At 48.7% G+C, this 16,488-nt stretch overlaps 1 protein-coding gene across 4 annotated transcripts in view; it reads right to left on the bottom strand.

Moving 5' to 3' along the window:
- RPTOR (regulatory associated protein of MTOR complex 1) overlaps window positions 1–16,488 on the bottom strand; it is a 106,646-nt gene that overhangs the window by 57,321 nt on the left and 32,837 nt on the right. For all 4 annotated transcript variants that reach the window (XM_032129424.1, XM_032129423.1, XM_032129427.1 and 1 more), the window contains exons 5-9: window positions 15,831–15,977; window positions 13,422–13,597; window positions 9,326–9,385; window positions 3,551–3,651; window positions 2,498–2,642 (exon numbers count right to left, since the gene is read on the bottom strand). In XM_032129424.1, coding sequence (XP_031985315.1) covers window positions 2,498–2,642; window positions 3,551–3,651; window positions 9,326–9,385; window positions 13,422–13,597; window positions 15,831–15,977 — 629 coding nt within the window. The remainder of the gene's footprint in view (window positions 1–2,497; window positions 2,643–3,550; window positions 3,652–9,325; window positions 9,386–13,421; window positions 13,598–15,830; window positions 15,978–16,488) is intronic.

Below are 16,488 nucleotides of genomic sequence, written 5' to 3'. Positions count from 1 at the left end.
GGGGATCAAAACTCTGGGAAAAGTCTGGATAAAACACCCACCAGAAAACTCTGCTGGATCAGCCCCCCCCTAGAGCCACAGGCCTTGGTTCCACGGGATCCCCACAAGCCCCTGGCTGGAATTTCATCCTTTCCAGCACCCTGTGGCCAACTCCCCTGCCCTCATCTCAACACTGAGCTCATCCAAACTGTAAAATGGGTCGGCAGGTTTCAGATCAGGGATCCATTAGAAAATTCCTGAGGGAAAAGGTGATAGACAAGTGATTATTTTTAGAAAATTTTTAAACGAGCCCTAAATTAGTTTCTAAATCCGTCCTCTCTAAAAGTTCCTAATAACGCACTGAGCCACCTTGGACAAAAGTGGAATTTTCCCCTTTGCTGGATTTGCTGCAAACTGCACGTTTTTTGGAGGGCACTGAATAAAGTGTGTCAATTCCCTGCTCCCTTGCTCTCTACTTCACCAGTGCTTGGGATTGACAAGGAAAAGAGCCCTTTGTGTGACTGTTCTCAAGGAAGTTCTTCTGGTAAATCCTAAAAAGCAGCACCAACGTGCTCTGCTCTGAGGGGCTTCACGAAGGTGTCTCCAGCACCATCCCGCAGCTTCCCAAAGGAATTTCCAGCACCATTCTGCTCCAGAACCACAATAGGAGCAAAGAAAATGTGTTTCTAGACCCCATTGCACTGAGAGTCTGAGAGAAATAAAAGTCTGAGAGAAATAAAAAATGGGATCCAGGAGCTCCCAGTTTCATTCCTGTGGTTCAACCCATGGATGGCAACACCAGCTCCAAGTCAAATCATATTCCCACAGGAAACCAGAAACACAGGCTTTTAATAGGCTGGCAATAAGAATGAATTACATCCCTATAAGGAACAGAAAATATAGATTTTTAATATGCTGACAAAAAGCAAGCTATAAATAACTCCAGAAATTTACTGGTTTAATTTTGAAACTCCTGCAACACTGTGTCCTACCCTCCCGCACTTGCAAACTGCAGCTGGTGGCTGGAGCTCTGCCACATCCAGCAGCAGCTCAGAGTCACCACAGGTGCTCAGGTGGCTTTTCCTGCTCTGCCCTTCCAAGTGTCCCAGCCCCTCAGGTGACAGCAACAGCACAGCTCATCCCATTCACAAATGACTGAAGCGCTTTTCCTCAGAAGCTGCTGACCCAAAGCACTCAGGGACATTGTTTGCAGCATTCAGATTGTTCAGCTGCCCAACTGCTGCCAAGCCCAGCCAAAGGCCCCCCAATTTCCTCCAGGATTTTCAACAATTAAAGCAGCTTTGTGGTACCAGCAAATGCCTTCTCAGTGTCTGCCTGCACCTGCAAAGGCTCCTGGGGCTCCCTGCTGCCAGCCTGGCTCCAGCCCCTACAGAAACCACACCATGGAATCATGGAATGCTTGGGTTGGAAGGGACCTTAAAGCTCATCTCATCCCACCCCCTGCCACGGGCAGGGACACCTCCCACTGTCCCAGGCTGCTCCGAGAATCTGAGCTCCTCAGTGCTGCTGTCAGTGCTACATTCATTCATCATCACCCTCTACATTTGCCTTCCTCCACATTTTTATGGAAGAAACCTACTAAAAGGCTTCTGGAAATGCAGGCAGGTTGAGCCCCCTCAGCTGCCTTTACCTGTCACTCCCTCAGCCTGCAGCAAGGCTCAGTTCTGTCCCCCAGGAGCCCCCTCAGTGCCACTGCACCACTCTGCACTTGGCCCAGTTTGGTGCTGCTCTATTAATCACAATGAGTAAGAAAATAAAAGCCAGCATTTTTGTTATTACTGTTATTATTATTATTATTTTTACTATAATTGTTCATGGGACATTGGTTCGATAGGCAGAACTACATTTAAGAGCTTTTTGATAACTGTGCCACCTCCATTTCCATTAATCATCTTAAAAGCAACAGTAAAAGTAGAGGAACTCTACAGCAGGAATTCCTTCTACTTCAGCAGCACAAGTTAAGGACCTTTCCCTCAGGCCTCAGCTCTTCCCACCCTGCACAATCCCAGGGGAGCAGCTTCACTTTGGGAAAATAAAGGCAGCAGATGACCCATCTCTTTGGTATTTGGAGTGAAAGATGGCAGGGCTGGACTGAAGCTTCTGCACCACAGAATTACAGGATAATTATGAACGCCCAGAGCAGAAGCAGCTTTGGAGATGGGTATTAGGCTGCCACAAGCTGTTCCACTCCTGATCCACTGACTGAACCAGGGAAGCACTGCAGAGATTTAAGTGGAATCATGGAATGCTTTGGGTTGGAAGGCACCCTGAAGTGTCACCCCTGCCATGGGCAGGGACACCTCCCACTATCCCAAAGTGCTCCAAGCCCCGATGTCCAGCCTGGCCTTGGACACTTCCAGGGATCCAGGGGCAGCCCCAGCTGCTCTGGGCACCCTGTGCCAGGGCCTGCCCACCCTTCCAGGGGGAATTCCTTCCCAATATCCCAAGTAACCCCGAGCAGCGCCAGCCCTGGAGGCTCCCAGAGCCCAGCACTCACCACATGGCGTGCATGTACGTGGGGGGCAGCCGGGGGCTGCTCACGGGGGTGCAGTTGTAGGACCTCATGATCCTCTCTGCCAGGAGGAAGTTACGGAACAAACTGGCCACGAGCAGGTCCTGCCGGAAGAGCTTCTGGAAAAGATCTGCCAAGAGATTGCAGGAGTCACTACATGCACGTTTCAGCACCTCAGGTAATATGCAAAAAGGGTTTAAGATGTAAAACCATGCTAACACTTCGTTCCAGTAGCAAGGAATCTCCAGCAGTTCTGCAGGGACATGATGACAACCACGAAAGGGAAGTTCTGCCTTCAGAGCTCCCTCAAAGCACCACAGCTACTCCATTCTACGTTAGCACAATTAAACACTTTCTACCTTGGGTTCTTCTTTGCCTTCTCTGGATCAAATCCCCCTTTTGGTGTTTCATTTCAGCTCAGCCTGACTACGTTTTTGGAAAATTACTGAGGGAGAACAGGACCTCTGTGTATTGTTTAATCAAGAACTATCCATCTGTTAAGTGGCAGTTTGGTGTGCTTATGAGAAGCCAAAATGAATCCTAAACGATAGCAAATGTGCTCTCTTCTACAGGGCAGAGAAGAATTGATGCTGTGTGAGCATTAGGAAGAGCAGGGTTGGAGAACTGTTTACAAATTTGGCTGCTTGTGCTCCAGAAGTAGCAATTCAGAGCAGAACAGGGGTAGAGAAATAAGGGATGAAGTTACTCATGGGAAACAAAACTGCCTTACCAGCAAAGAGGAAAGAAAAAGCCTTTATTCATGTTACTAACCAAGGCTGGAAGAAAACAGATTGCTCTGTGCAAATATAGTAAGAAAGAGAATTATTCAAGCTACGACAATTGTGTTAGCACAGAAAAACCCTTTCTGGGTTCTAATGATCAGGTCTCTGCAACACTCTGGGAAAAAGAACAAATAAAAAACAAACTAGCTTTCAGATCCATCCTGATCTGTTCTTCCAGTTGCAGGGTTTAATTTTCTCCTCATTTCAGTGTCTCATTGATCTGACTCCTCATGCCCCTCCCCTGCCCCAGCCTCACCTCTGGGCAGGACGTTCCAGGCGATGGTGTCTGTGATGGCTGTGAAGATCCAGTTCAGCTCTCCCAGGGGAGTTCTCCTGTCATTCAGCCTCCCAGGAATCCTACAAGTGGGGGAAATAAAACCCTTAATAAACCCCCCGTTGTTCTGGGATACACACATGCACAGCTCTGAGGCTTTGGAGCAAGATCTGGAGAGAAAGGGACTCTTTGCTGTAACATTTCCATGTCACGTGGAGACTCTTCAAGGGGTAAATACAGGAACAACAGCCAACACACTCCAGAGAAACACCAGTTTAGCTGGGAGAGTCCTGGGCATTCAGGGATGGTTATGGACAGGGAACTGGGCATGGATCCACACCACAAGGAGCAGTGGGCAGAGGGGATTGGGCCTCGTATGCTGAGACTGGAACTAGAATGTTCTGCCAGGTATTCCCACTTTGGCATTCATTTAAACAGCATAAAAACAGGAGATACAGAACATGAAGGATGCAGAAAAAGCTTTGAAAACTGAATCAGTGCAACAGAACAAGAGATTTAAGGTCATTCTATTCACCCCAGCAAGGAACAACGTTTACATTGGGATAAACACCTAGAAGAGAGAAATCTTGGTGACAACAAATACTTCTCACAAATGGAGGAAGAAAGAAAGAAGAGCACTTCACCACTAGAAGAAAGAGAAGTGATTCAACTCTCATCTCTCCGAGGGTCGAGGCACAGCCAGCTCAGAGGAGCAGGAGCTGCGTGACTCCTCTGAGGAGCAGCCTGAGGACATTCTGCAGTCTGAGACATGCACAGGGTCAGAGAGGACAAACCAATGGTCCCCTCTGGGGTTCACATTTGTTACTCTCAGTACCAACACCCCTGAGCCAACAGCCTGGCTGAAGCACATTCAGTGAAGGAGGAACAGCATTGTTCCACCAGGCTCTCCAGAGCCCAGCGTCTTGTTTTTGTACACTGAAAAAAGTCCTTCAAATTGTTTTCATCCTGAAGCTGAACAAACTTCTCACATGAGAACAAACCAGAGGACCATTAGGCGACCTGATTCCAGTGATGGAAGAGCCCAGGTGACAGCCTGAGACCCAGGATCAACACACCCCATCCCTCAAGGAAGACAAGGGCTGTGAGCAGCTCTTCACTCTCCTCAGCTCCCGCCTCCATCCTGATCAGCTTCTCTAAACACACTTTTGAATGTTTATTTGTTCCTCATAAAAACAAAGACAAGGAAAAAAGAAGGAAAAAACCCACCCAACAAACCGAGGCCTGGGCTGCCTTGTTAATAATCAGACATACAATATAAAATATACAGCCTGGCACCCCTGAGCACTGCTCTTCTCCTCATGAGAAAGTATCAGCAATAGCATGAGGAAGTTTCAGAAACATGCACCAACCTGAGACATCCTATGGATTTAATCCTAATTTAACCCAATTTCCTTTCTGTGACAAGTTTTTAAATATTAGAAGTATCAGGACCAACACAGGAAGCCTTTCTATGGCCACTCACTCTGTGACACATGCAGCAGCACCATTCCTGTGCAGGTTCAGAGGCAGCACATTCTCCTGTATAAATACAGTTCTAAACCAGCTAGAAATTAACATCTTATAAAAAATTCCTGTCTGTCTTGGTATCAGAGGAAAAATACACATCTCTGAAGCAGTGTTTGCTAATGGATCCCCCGGAGCGCGCGCAGGGAACACGAGGCCACAGAGGCTCTGGTGAGGATTCCCCGTCAATATTTGCATTGCAGAACACCCTCTGCAGCAGAGCACAGCTCCCAAGCCAGAGGGGGCTTACTTGGGAACCAAAGGGATCCTTGCTGAGCTTCCCCAGTAAGCCAGACACTCGGCTCACACCACGTGCTGGCAACTTTCACAGCAGTTTTTAGTCAGCAGGAGGAGTTTCTTCATGGAAAGGGTGGTCAGGCACTGGAAGGGGCGGCCTGGGCAGGTTTGGAGTGCCCATCCCTGGAGGTGTCCAAGGAAGGCCTGGATGTGGCACTCAGTGCTCTGGGCTGGTGGCAAGGTGGGGATGGGGCACAGCTTGGACTCGATCTTGGAGGTCTCTTCCAACCTGAGTGGTTCTGTGTGAAACCTCCTGACCCGGCAAGAGCTGGGCAGACAGGACCCACACAGCTCCTGTGCTCAGAGACGTGTGCCCACCACCAAACCCGGGGCTGATCCAGGTGTGCCGTGCCCGGGCTGTGAAACCTTGGCCAAGTCTGAGGACGACAAAGGGCTGGAGGAGCTGCAGCAGCAGCTCCGGAGCGAGGCCGTGAGCGCAGCGTTGCCATGAAAACCATCCCTGGGAGCAGGATCCCCGCTCTGCATTCACAACAGGCTGTGCCTGCACTGCCTGAGACCCCGTGACAGAGGTGACAAAGGAGCCACTCCAGCACAGCAAACCTGAGTGAGCACAGAAGGGAACTCCTCACGATCCCATCCTGCAAGGCCCGGCGCTGCCTCAGCTCCAGCAGCGCTGCGGGAGGTTCCAGGGCGCTGGGGCACAGCAGCCCCGTGACACCGGGGCCAGGAGCACCCACTGAGACACAGAAATCACCTCTGACATCTTCCACTGAGTTTTCTAGAAGAAAATCAAGGGACTGGAAGCTGCCTAACCCAGGTGCAAAGGCAAAACATGAATTATCGTCTTCCACTATAAATAATAAATATTATATTTAAAAAAGGCTGCAGTATTTCTGAGTTTGGACTAGCACAGGCTTAAGTATCTGCAAAGACACCTCCAGGATGTGGCCCCAGCGCTGCTGCAGGGAGGTCCTGCACAGCACAAGTGTCACTCTGCCTCCCACCACCATCAGTCACTTGTCCAAGAGGCACCAGGGTCGGCCCTGTCTGATCCTGCTGCAAACACCAGCTCTGTTCCTGTAACCCAATGCCTTTCTCCATTAGTTAGGAACCTTGGTGGGCTCTGCCAAGCTGCAATTGCAGCAGCTCTGGCTGCACCAGGCAGGTTGGGTACTTCAGCAGCAATGTTGCACCTTGTTGCAAAGGGAACCTTAACAAGCATTTGGCCTTGTCTGCTTACAGAGCAACAATAATTTTATTTAACCCCAAACCCAGTCAGATCATCACCACGTGGGGACACCTTTTGTCCTCCTGACTTTTGCAAACCAATCATCACTTCCAGTGACTTTGACACAACAAAATCCTCTGAGACCGTGTGCTTGACTTCAAAAAGTCAGCCAAGAGCTGCTGTTTGTGTTAAATTTTGAGGTGGAAGTGCCAAAGGGACACTTACTCAGCCCCACTCACCCCAACCTGCAGCTCCTGGTCCCCCCAGGCCAGTGCCAGTGATGTCCCCTGAGCCCCTTGGCCACAACAGGCAGCAGGACAGCCTGGCAGAGGAAATCACTGGAAGGGACTGGAGTAGATGGTATTTGATACTGGGATCACCTGGGGAAATGAATTATGCTCCCAATCAGCTGCTCACCTGCGCTCCAACCTTCCATCCTGAAAGAGAGGGCACCAAAGGATTTGTTACAGATTAATTCCTACAGTTTCTCCAGTTCCATCACTTTTGCTGTCTGATCTCTTGGGATTTTCTTTTTCTTCCTCCATCTTTAAACTGGCTCCGACTGAACCATCACGCATCAACACCCAACAGACATGAAAACATTAGCAATTTCCAACCCCTGACATTTGATAATGCTTCAAGTGGAAACAAACATTAATTTCAGTCTCACATTTGTTATTTCTGGTGACTTTTATGGATGTGGTGCTGGTGCACGACAGCCTGGAGCAGGCTCTGCTCCAGATCAGCCCCACCAGGACCTTCCCCACGTCGTGGCATTCAGAGGGGTCCTTTGTCACCAGCCCCGACAGCGAGGGGCCAGAGGGAGCAGGCTCCTCCCCAGGGGCAGTGACACTGAGCTGGGGGCCCAGACACAGCCATTTCCTCAGACTGTCACAGGATCTCTTCCAAGAGGCCCCACCAGAAGCAGGAACAGCTCTCGAGGCTTTTTTTGTTTTCCCTTTCTCGTGGGATTTTTGTTTAGAATTCCCTCCTTCTGCACAATGGGCCCAAGTTAAAGGTCCCAGGAATGCCATGCACCATTCCTGGTCCCCTGAGAGTGGGATTTTGGGAGAGGGAGCCCAATGCAGCAACAGAGGTTAAAGCATCCTTGTACATTCCCGATTCTTGGCACCCAGTTTTGTATTCCCACTACCACAGGTTTATTCCCATAAACCATTCCTTAGGGTTTTTCTCAAACTTTTTAAAAAGCAGAACAAAGCCCAGTTCACGCCACTCAGCAGCCACACCTCCAGCACAGATGACTTGAAGCCTTGGGATCAAACAGAAAAGTCCCCCCAAGGCAGGAGGAACATGGCCAGAGATGCTGCCAACAAAAGGTCTCACGAGGTGGCAGCCAGAAGTTCCCAAATTCCCAATACTCCACCAAAATTCCTTTATACTTCGCTGTCTGGCTCCAGCAAAGATCTTTATTTCTAAGCTAAGGGATTGTTTTGGCTTTATCTCAGAAGATCTGTGATGTAAATGCACATCAGGATCCACCACACGTTCCCTCACCAGGACGTGGGCTGAGCCCGGATAATTGGAAATCGGAGCCCTCTGGAGAAGGTGCAGCTTCATTTAGCCTCAAAGTCTGCAGCTTAATTGCAATAGAAACTCCTTCCCCAATTTTAAAGACAACTGAATTAGAAATTACAATATACACATAGGCAATCCAGGAATTATTCCAGGTCTATCTCGAGACTGTAATAAAAATCTGTGTTTTCTATAATTGATATAAGGAGCAGCTTAAGATGATGAGGTTTAAATATTTGATATCCACAGGAAGCTGCTGCTGGCACCCTTCCCCTGAAGAAGCCTGTAACACACACACACACGTGTGCTGTGGCACAGCACAGACCAAGAGCACTGAACAAAAACCTATTTCTGCCAGGAAACCTTTGTTCAAGGAAGATTTAACACTCAGCAGCATATCCAAGTGCTGTGAGGCTGAGGCTGAGCTGCCTGGCTCAGACCTTCAGCGACCTCACCACTCTTTGATTAGAGATGCTCTTAGAGCAATCGTTAATCAATTAACATACCACAGCCATTGTTTCTGCAGCAGCCTGAGGTGGCCTCAGTCTCCTCCTCATCCCCAAATCTGTGCACACCTCTGGCACTCAGGCACAGCGAGGTCAGCCCCAGGAAGGCTTCCTTCCTGCTTCCCATCTCCTCGAGGCCACAAGAAACCCAAACCCCAGCACATTTTCCCCAGAGCCTTCAAAGAAAGCAACGCCCAGTGTTGAATCCTTTCCCTGAAAACCACTCTGACACCTCTGAGAGACAGGGTCTGCCTCTGCTCTGTCAGTTGCAAGCTGTATTTTTTTTTATTTTGGCCCAATGAGTATCTCTGAAAGACAGCTTTATACAAACTATCTCTTACCCTCCCCAGCTGAGAGGAGATAATTTTTTCCCATCTAAAATTAGCATAATTAAAAACCTTAACACTGCTGATGAACCTGGCTGGCCCGACACACCTGTGTGGAAGGGCTGGCAGCACTGAGGGGCTTTTTGAACCTCAGCTGACTGAAAACATGCACAAATTGCACAGGGAATTGGAGCTGATGTGATCTCACCCCATTACTGATAAGGTGCCACCGGCAGCTCCAGTTCCCCACACCATGCAGCACCTCACCAAATACCAGGGAAGTCTGGGAACACTTTCAAATTAAGAATTTATATTTCTTATCCAGACTTCTGCTCTCCTAACCCCTTTCAGGACACCCCAATACATACAAAATTTGACTTACTTCTCTATTAAATCCAATGTGACTCCTGGCACCAGCCTGACACTCTTCTGCATGCAGAACCTGGGGAGAGACAGTAAAATAGAACACACTAATTGAGTGTTTAATGACAAGGCTCTGTGGAGAGGATGCAGAAGGAGGGCTCTTTATTGCACTGTTTCTGCTTTAAAATGGTGTTTGGGTAGGAAACTTGGGCATGGCATGATTAGAGCCAAACGAGGCCCTCAGCATTTGTCACCCTCGTGATTCTGTGGCGATTTCAATTGTCAGGTGTCAAAACTGGGCCATTGTAACTGTCAGGGTGACAAGTGTTCCAACACACAGCGGGGGAAAAGGGCTCCCAGGCATCCAGCACAGCCTCCTGGGAGCAGCAGAGCTGGGGAGGATTACGCTGCAGGAATAATGATCAGCGTTGGCCAGGCGTCCCTGAGAGATCTGGCACTGCAGGCAGGGAACGGGAGAAGGCAGGGAACGGGAGAAGGCAGGGAACGGGAGAAGGCAGGGAACGGGAGGAATGCGTCAGGTTCAGACACCTCCGTTATTTAATTAAAAAAACTGCTGACTCCATTTCCTCAGCCTTACAAATCCCACTACTCCAGGAACAGCAGCCCTGGAAATCGCCGAGCCCTGTCAGCAGCGCCTGGAAAATCCCCAAAGCTGCTAAAGCTGGGAGCGTGTGGGAAGGGGGGACGCTGCCGGCCGGATTCCGAGCGCTGCCTCCCTCCTCCAACCCTCCTGGGAACACAGGGCAGCAGTGGGAACACAGCTCCGGGATGGAAACCCAGCAAATCCAACCTGCAATGACTTCCTCCGACAGCGCCGCATTCCCAGCCCGTGTCCCCAGTCCCTCAGGAATCCACTCTCTGCTGTTTAAGGAGGAATTTACCCCTCAGTGTAACCTCAGCTGACATCTGCCCCAACACTGCCCAGTTCTGTGGGACCAGAAGGGCTCCACTGCTCAACAATCCCATCTCCCACATCTCTCCTCACCAGAGGCACATTATCCATGTCCAGAAGGTTTTTCCCCAGGTAAAGGAGAGAACAATTACTTATTAAAGACAAGACATGCAGAGCTCATTTCTGAAATCTTGAGGACCACTCCAGTTTTCCAGTGGCATCCCCTGCCTGAAGGGCATCCATGGGAGCCCAGGAGTGGGACAGGCTCTGGAAAGCTCACGGTCCCCAGGCTGCTTTCCTGACGTGTGCATCATCCAGCGTAAAAAGCAGCCAGAAAGAACCCAGGAACCTGCAGTGGGATCCCTGTGCAATCTGCTGGAATATAAAATTCTTACGACAGTGCATTACGGAACCACGCAGGGAAATTCCCTCCTAAACAGCCACAGGCAGACTCAGCCTGGCAGAGCCGGGTGCCTGGGATGAGGCTGCAGAGTTTAACCCTTCTGAGGAGAGCAGCACAGCTCTGCACGGTGACATCTGCTGCCTCTAAAGAAGGGTGTCCCTGGAAGTGTCCCAGGCCAGGCTGGACACTGGGGCTTGGAGCACCCTGGGATAGCAGAAGGTGTCCCTGCACATGGCAGGGGGTGGCACTGGATGGGCTTTAGGGTCCTCCCAACCCAAACCCAGAAATGCAGGAAATGGTGCTCAGTATCACGGGAATATTTTGAAACTCAGTGTAGTTTGTTTAAACCAATGTGGGGCAGAGCACTGGATTTGAGTTAACCTCAAAATCTCAAGCAGAAATGCAAAATAAATACATTAGGGAAAAAGCCCACAAAACACTTTAAACAGAACATCAGCAGCCACAGCTCCAGTCCTTTCCTGTGCCCTCCCACTGCTGGCTGGGCCTTCTGGAGAACAAACTGCACATCTCTAACTCCCGAGGCTGAGCAGCTCCCCAGTGCTTTGTTCCTTGCCGTTTGGGGGTTTTCCAGCACTTTTCAGGATCCCTACCCCTCTTTATGGATGGGACTTCACAGCTCCAAGCCACAAGGCCCTGAAGTCAGCTCAGGCCAGCGCAGCCCTCGCCGGACCCGTGGAACTCCGGCTGTGTGGCTGCAGCCGGTCTGCACCTCCCAGGAGCGATGGAAAGGCAGGCACATGAGTCACCCTGAGCTTCCAGTGGAGCTGCCCGTGCCTTGGACACCGTGAGCCACCGGGATCTGCGTAAAACAGGGCCCCAAACACCCCGAGCGCTGCCCGTTTCCTCCCCGGCCGCGCCCGCCTCCCCACAGCGCGATCCGCCAGGATTAACAATCCAGCTTAGCTCCCAATTTGCCTCGCACGAGCTTTATATAGCTACAGGATCTATTTGGAACACGTCAGCTCACAGCAGTCACTACACACAAGGACAATCAGCGTGCACACAGCCAAGTCACACTCCAGGCTCCCGGAATTGCAGGCTGGCATCAGGAGTTCCATGCCCCACATCCCAAGGGCTTGGCTGACCTGTGCTTCTCTTCCCAGCATCAATTTTACTTCCCCTGAAATTAGACAGAAGTGGCTACAGCTGCAGCCCCAATTGATGAGGGATTCTGTCCTCCAGAACAAAATGGGAGGGATAAATGTTTATTCAAACCTTCATTTGCCCATAAATTCCATATATGAAACCTCATTAGAGTGCCAGGCTGGAGCTGCACAAATGTCATATTTCAAAAGCAGTTCCACAGGGTTCTGGGTCAGCTCTAGGAAAAGGGCTGAGATGAAGGAAAAGGGAGGTTTTAATGGCAAAGGTATCCGTGTTTACTTTTGGTTCCCAGCTTTAGGACATCAACACACAGCTTGGCTCAAACTCTTAGAATGCAGCAAAGGGTCTGGTTTTGCATTTGTTGTGTTTATTAACATCAGTGAAAACCAATGATCCACAGCAGCACTTACTATTTACAGGATTGCATGGATAAACCCACACCTGCGATAATGCCAATCAACTGGGAACACAGAAGGAGCATAACCTTCACCAGAATAACATTTCTGAGACTGAACACCACACAATCATTGGATTGGAGGTGGGAGGGAATTCTTCACTGTCCAGGAGTTCCCATGGCACCTTCCAGCATTAGCCAGCTGAGGTTGAGGTGTTTAAACCCTTCTCCTGAGCAGTTTTACAAACACCTTTCCTGTCAAACACCCCGAGACACAACTCGGAGAATCTCTCATGCAGGTGTAGCCTGTGGAGAACCTGCCCTGCTCACCCCCTCAGCCATGTTCCCATGGAGATGAGGAACAGAAAATTCCTGAACAGATCACAGTATCCAAAAAAAACCTTTCTTAGCACATCTAACAAACAAAACCCACCAAAAAACCTCTCTTACAGAACTCACATACCCAAACCAGAGCCTGGCCAAAGAACTCACTCAGTTTGTTGCTAATGTGAAACAGAAAGAGTTTAAAGAATTGTAATTTATTACAAATATCTCCAAAGGGCAGTGAGTAACTCTTGGAGCTGTGGTGACAATTTCTCACCACCTCCTGCAGTGTCTGTGGGCTTCTGCCTGTTCAAACCCTGTCCAACAAATGCCCCGAAGTTTTTCCATTCTGGATCAGGCACGAACTTGAGAGGAGCAGCTGGAAGAGCCCCTAGGAATGGACCCTCCGAGCTCTGGGGGCTCCAGACTCCTCCCCAGGCACAGGTCCCTGGTGTTGGGTAGAACACTGCTCTTGGAAAGCTCCTGCTCTCTGGAGCAGCCTTCTCTAACTTTCTGCCTAATTAACTCGGTCTGTCATTCCAGAACATCTTTCCCTGGTTTATCACTCCCTGCCTCTCACTTCAGCACTGTTTAAAGCTCCTGCATTATTTACAGCAATCGCAATATTTGGAATGTGATTTGTGCAAAGGACAGTTTACAGAAAGTTGCACTGCACTGTGTACCATTCCTGCTCTCTGGGGAAGCAGATATTTAATTCCCAGAACAGTAAATCCCTTAATCTGAGCAAACCTAGGTACTGAGCTGGAAACTGAAATGCAGTAAGTAGAAGATAACAATATTTTCACCTTTCTAGCTCTCATTAATAAGCCACTGTCCCCAGCACACAGTTCAAACCCTGCTATTCAGCACTGCAGGGGAGCTCCGGGTCAGGTGAAGCTGCTGGATTTCCAAAGCCCTGCGGTGCCCCAGGCTGTGCAGGAGGGACTGGCACTCACCAGCGCAGCGCGATCTTGATGGGGGTGGTGAGGCAGGAGGTGAAGAGGTCGGCAGGCAGGTCCGGGATCATGGGCAGCAGCTCGTTGGCCTCACACGCTGCCAGCTGGATGCAGTTCTTCATGGAGGGGGGCAGAGGCATCTGGGCAAGGGGGTGGTTGGGGTTAATGGCAGCCACCTGTGGAGAACAAGGGAATTCCCCAGCGGGGAGTCAGGGAAGGTGAGGAAATAACCCAGGAAGAGCTGCCAGTGATCCCTGGAGCTCTGGGTTTGGAGCTCTTTGTGACTGTGGAAGCACCAGCCACAGCTTTAACTCATATCTAACTAACAGTACTCAACTGCTAACTCCAAAGTCACTCTAGAAATACCCTGTAGACCAAACCTCAGTCCATAAAGTAAAAATACCCTATAGACCAACATTCCTCTTTTCCAAACGCACAGGGATTCTCCTATTTAAGATTTTGACTATGAATATGATCTTTGAGACTAATAATTCAGGGAATAAAAACATAATCTTTCCAGCACCTTTCTGAGCCAGGTAAACAAAGTAAACTTCAGCCACCAAAATTTTTTTCCAACATTTTGCATTTTTTTTATTAGGGCAATATATGGACTCAGAAGATCAGAATCCCCCTGACAGATTAAGGGAACAGCAAACTCCTCTGATCTCCTTGCAGGGAGAAGGGGAACAATTATCCTGATCACTCTGGCAGCCCCTCTGGAGCACCCGTTCCAGCTTTGCTTCACTTTTCATGAATTTGTACAATTGGATAATTTATAATTTTCCAAATGAATTCTCCTCCACGCTCTCATGATGCCGTGAGCACTCTGCTCTCTCCGTTACCAAGGCTTTGCTTTCAATTCCCCACGAGCAGGAACCTCCGTCAGGCACCAGGAGTTAATGAAATCTAAGGGCAGAATGAAAAGCTGACACATAACCCTGGAAGTATTTTCATACCCGAATTAACTGGTAGTGTTAACCTGTGCTGCAAGAGCAGCGGTACTAAAGCAGCTGTCCCATGTAACCTCACATATTCCACAAGATGAAAAATCCCAGGGAAGATGGAATTTAATGTTTGTTGAAATAAAGACTGACATCATCACTTGTGCCCATCCCTCTCACTTGGCCAGACTTGCAGAGGTTTTCCTGCACAAGCTCCACTGGAGCAGTGGATCTGCCTCACGGCAGAGTCCCTGGGGCTGCTCCCTCCCAAAGCAGCTTCCAAGGCCTCCTGGAGCTCAGCATGAGCCAAGGGGAAAAGGAAATTGGTGAAGAAAGCAGGGAAAGGGAAGGTGAAGTCAGACCTGTTCAACCTGCTTGGGAACAGAATGAGAAATCAAAACCAAAATGCTGAAGAGAGCATCGTATAAACAAAGGATAAAGGCCCCAAAAATACCCCAGTGGAAGTCACAGGCTGATAGGGAAACTTGGAAAAGGATATTCAGACCATGTTTCTTTGACTTCAAAAGGCATCTATTACCAATTCTATTGATCTCTGTCTGGCAGTTTGATGTTCTTCCCAAGCCACAGACTTGGGAAGTTTCTTATTGCTAGAAAATGTGGAATTATTTTATGGAAAAGAAGGAATAATGAAATGATCTGCAGATCCCAGGCTACCAGACTGTCTTCTTCAGTACAATGGAATTTCCACATGTCAAAGAGTCCCCACTAAAGCATCTCCAGAAACCAGAATTCAGAAGGAAAGGAGTGGCAGGCAGGGACACTTAGCATCTGTTTGGAGGTTGTATTTGTGACAGCCACTTGCCTGATTAATTAATATTCCTTCCTTGAAGTTTTGGGGTTTCTAATCCAGTGTCTTAGAAGTGTGAGAAGTGAACCTTTACAAATGTCCTCTCCCTGTGAGCTGCAGGCAGCAGGGGGGAGGCTGCACAGAACATTCCAACTTCTTCCCTTCCACTTTGCATTTCAGACTTGCTTCAATAAATTTATTGCTAATTCCATTTGCAACCAAAGACAGCTTTTCATTGGGAACACATTCCACACTCTGCAGAACTGGAACCACCAGGACAATCCCTCTGTGGATCAGGTTTTTGTTGTTTCACATTTTCTCATTCACTTCAACAGCACAAAACAGCCCCAGATACCAGAGTTTTGCAACCAAAATAATGATGTCCTGTTCACCTCAGCATTCATCTCAGCAGAAAAGACCATTAAGGCCCAAATTGATTCTATTAACATTAACATTTCATTAGTGCTTGTATTAAAAATCATTCCAAGTTTAATGGGATAGCAAACTGAACCAGAAAGATCGGAGTGGCAAAGTTATTTGCAAATTAATTTACCTTCCAACATGGTTTTAAACACATTTTTCAGTGTATACAGCAAAGCAAGCTTAAACCTCATTTGTGTTCAGTAAGCCCCAGCAGAGCTGTGCAGCCTGAGCTCTCACCTCCAGCTCCTGCTCTCTCTGTAGTGCAAATTGCTTGAAGGACTTGACAATCAGGCCGGCGTTGGAGCAGTCGTAGACGAAGATGGAAGGACTCCCCATCCAGGTCTGCAGGTCGTAGATGGACAGGGGGATGTACTGGGTGTAGTTCTGCCGGGAGAAAAGCACCACTCCTGTTACCGCGGGGCACAGAAGCACCAGAACCCGAACTGGGTGAGGTAATAAAACACACCCACAAAACGAAACCCCAAAATAAAACCTAGATTGAATTTATTAATGAATACAAATACAGTCAGTGTCTATCAATAATGAGGGCATGAACCCAAGTCAACACAAATGACAAGCAGGTTTTACTGTGGCATTATTTGAAACACCCAACTCTAAAAAAAAAAAAGCCCAAAACTCTGCCAAGAGTTTTCAGTATCAGATATTTAGAGTTTTGATATATGCTAACAACTCCAAGCAGCATTTAATAGTCCAATTTTATCCCAAATTTCTGCAACACTGATAAAGGATGCAAAGCAGCTGTCTTTAATTTAACATCAAACATCTTAAACTGAAAACCCCATCAATAAATCAGGATGGATAATTAAGCCCCTGCAGCCCATCAGCGCTACCCCGCCTGAGCCTAACGAGATGCTTCATAATTTTATTACAGCTT

The sequence above is a fragment of the Corvus moneduloides genome, chromosome 19 (assembly GCF_009650955.1).
Source record: "Corvus moneduloides isolate bCorMon1 chromosome 19, bCorMon1.pri, whole genome shotgun sequence".
In the NCBI taxonomy this organism is placed as follows: Eukaryota; Metazoa; Chordata; class Aves; order Passeriformes; family Corvidae; genus Corvus; species Corvus moneduloides.
This window is presented reverse-complemented; position numbering and strand designations above follow the sequence as displayed.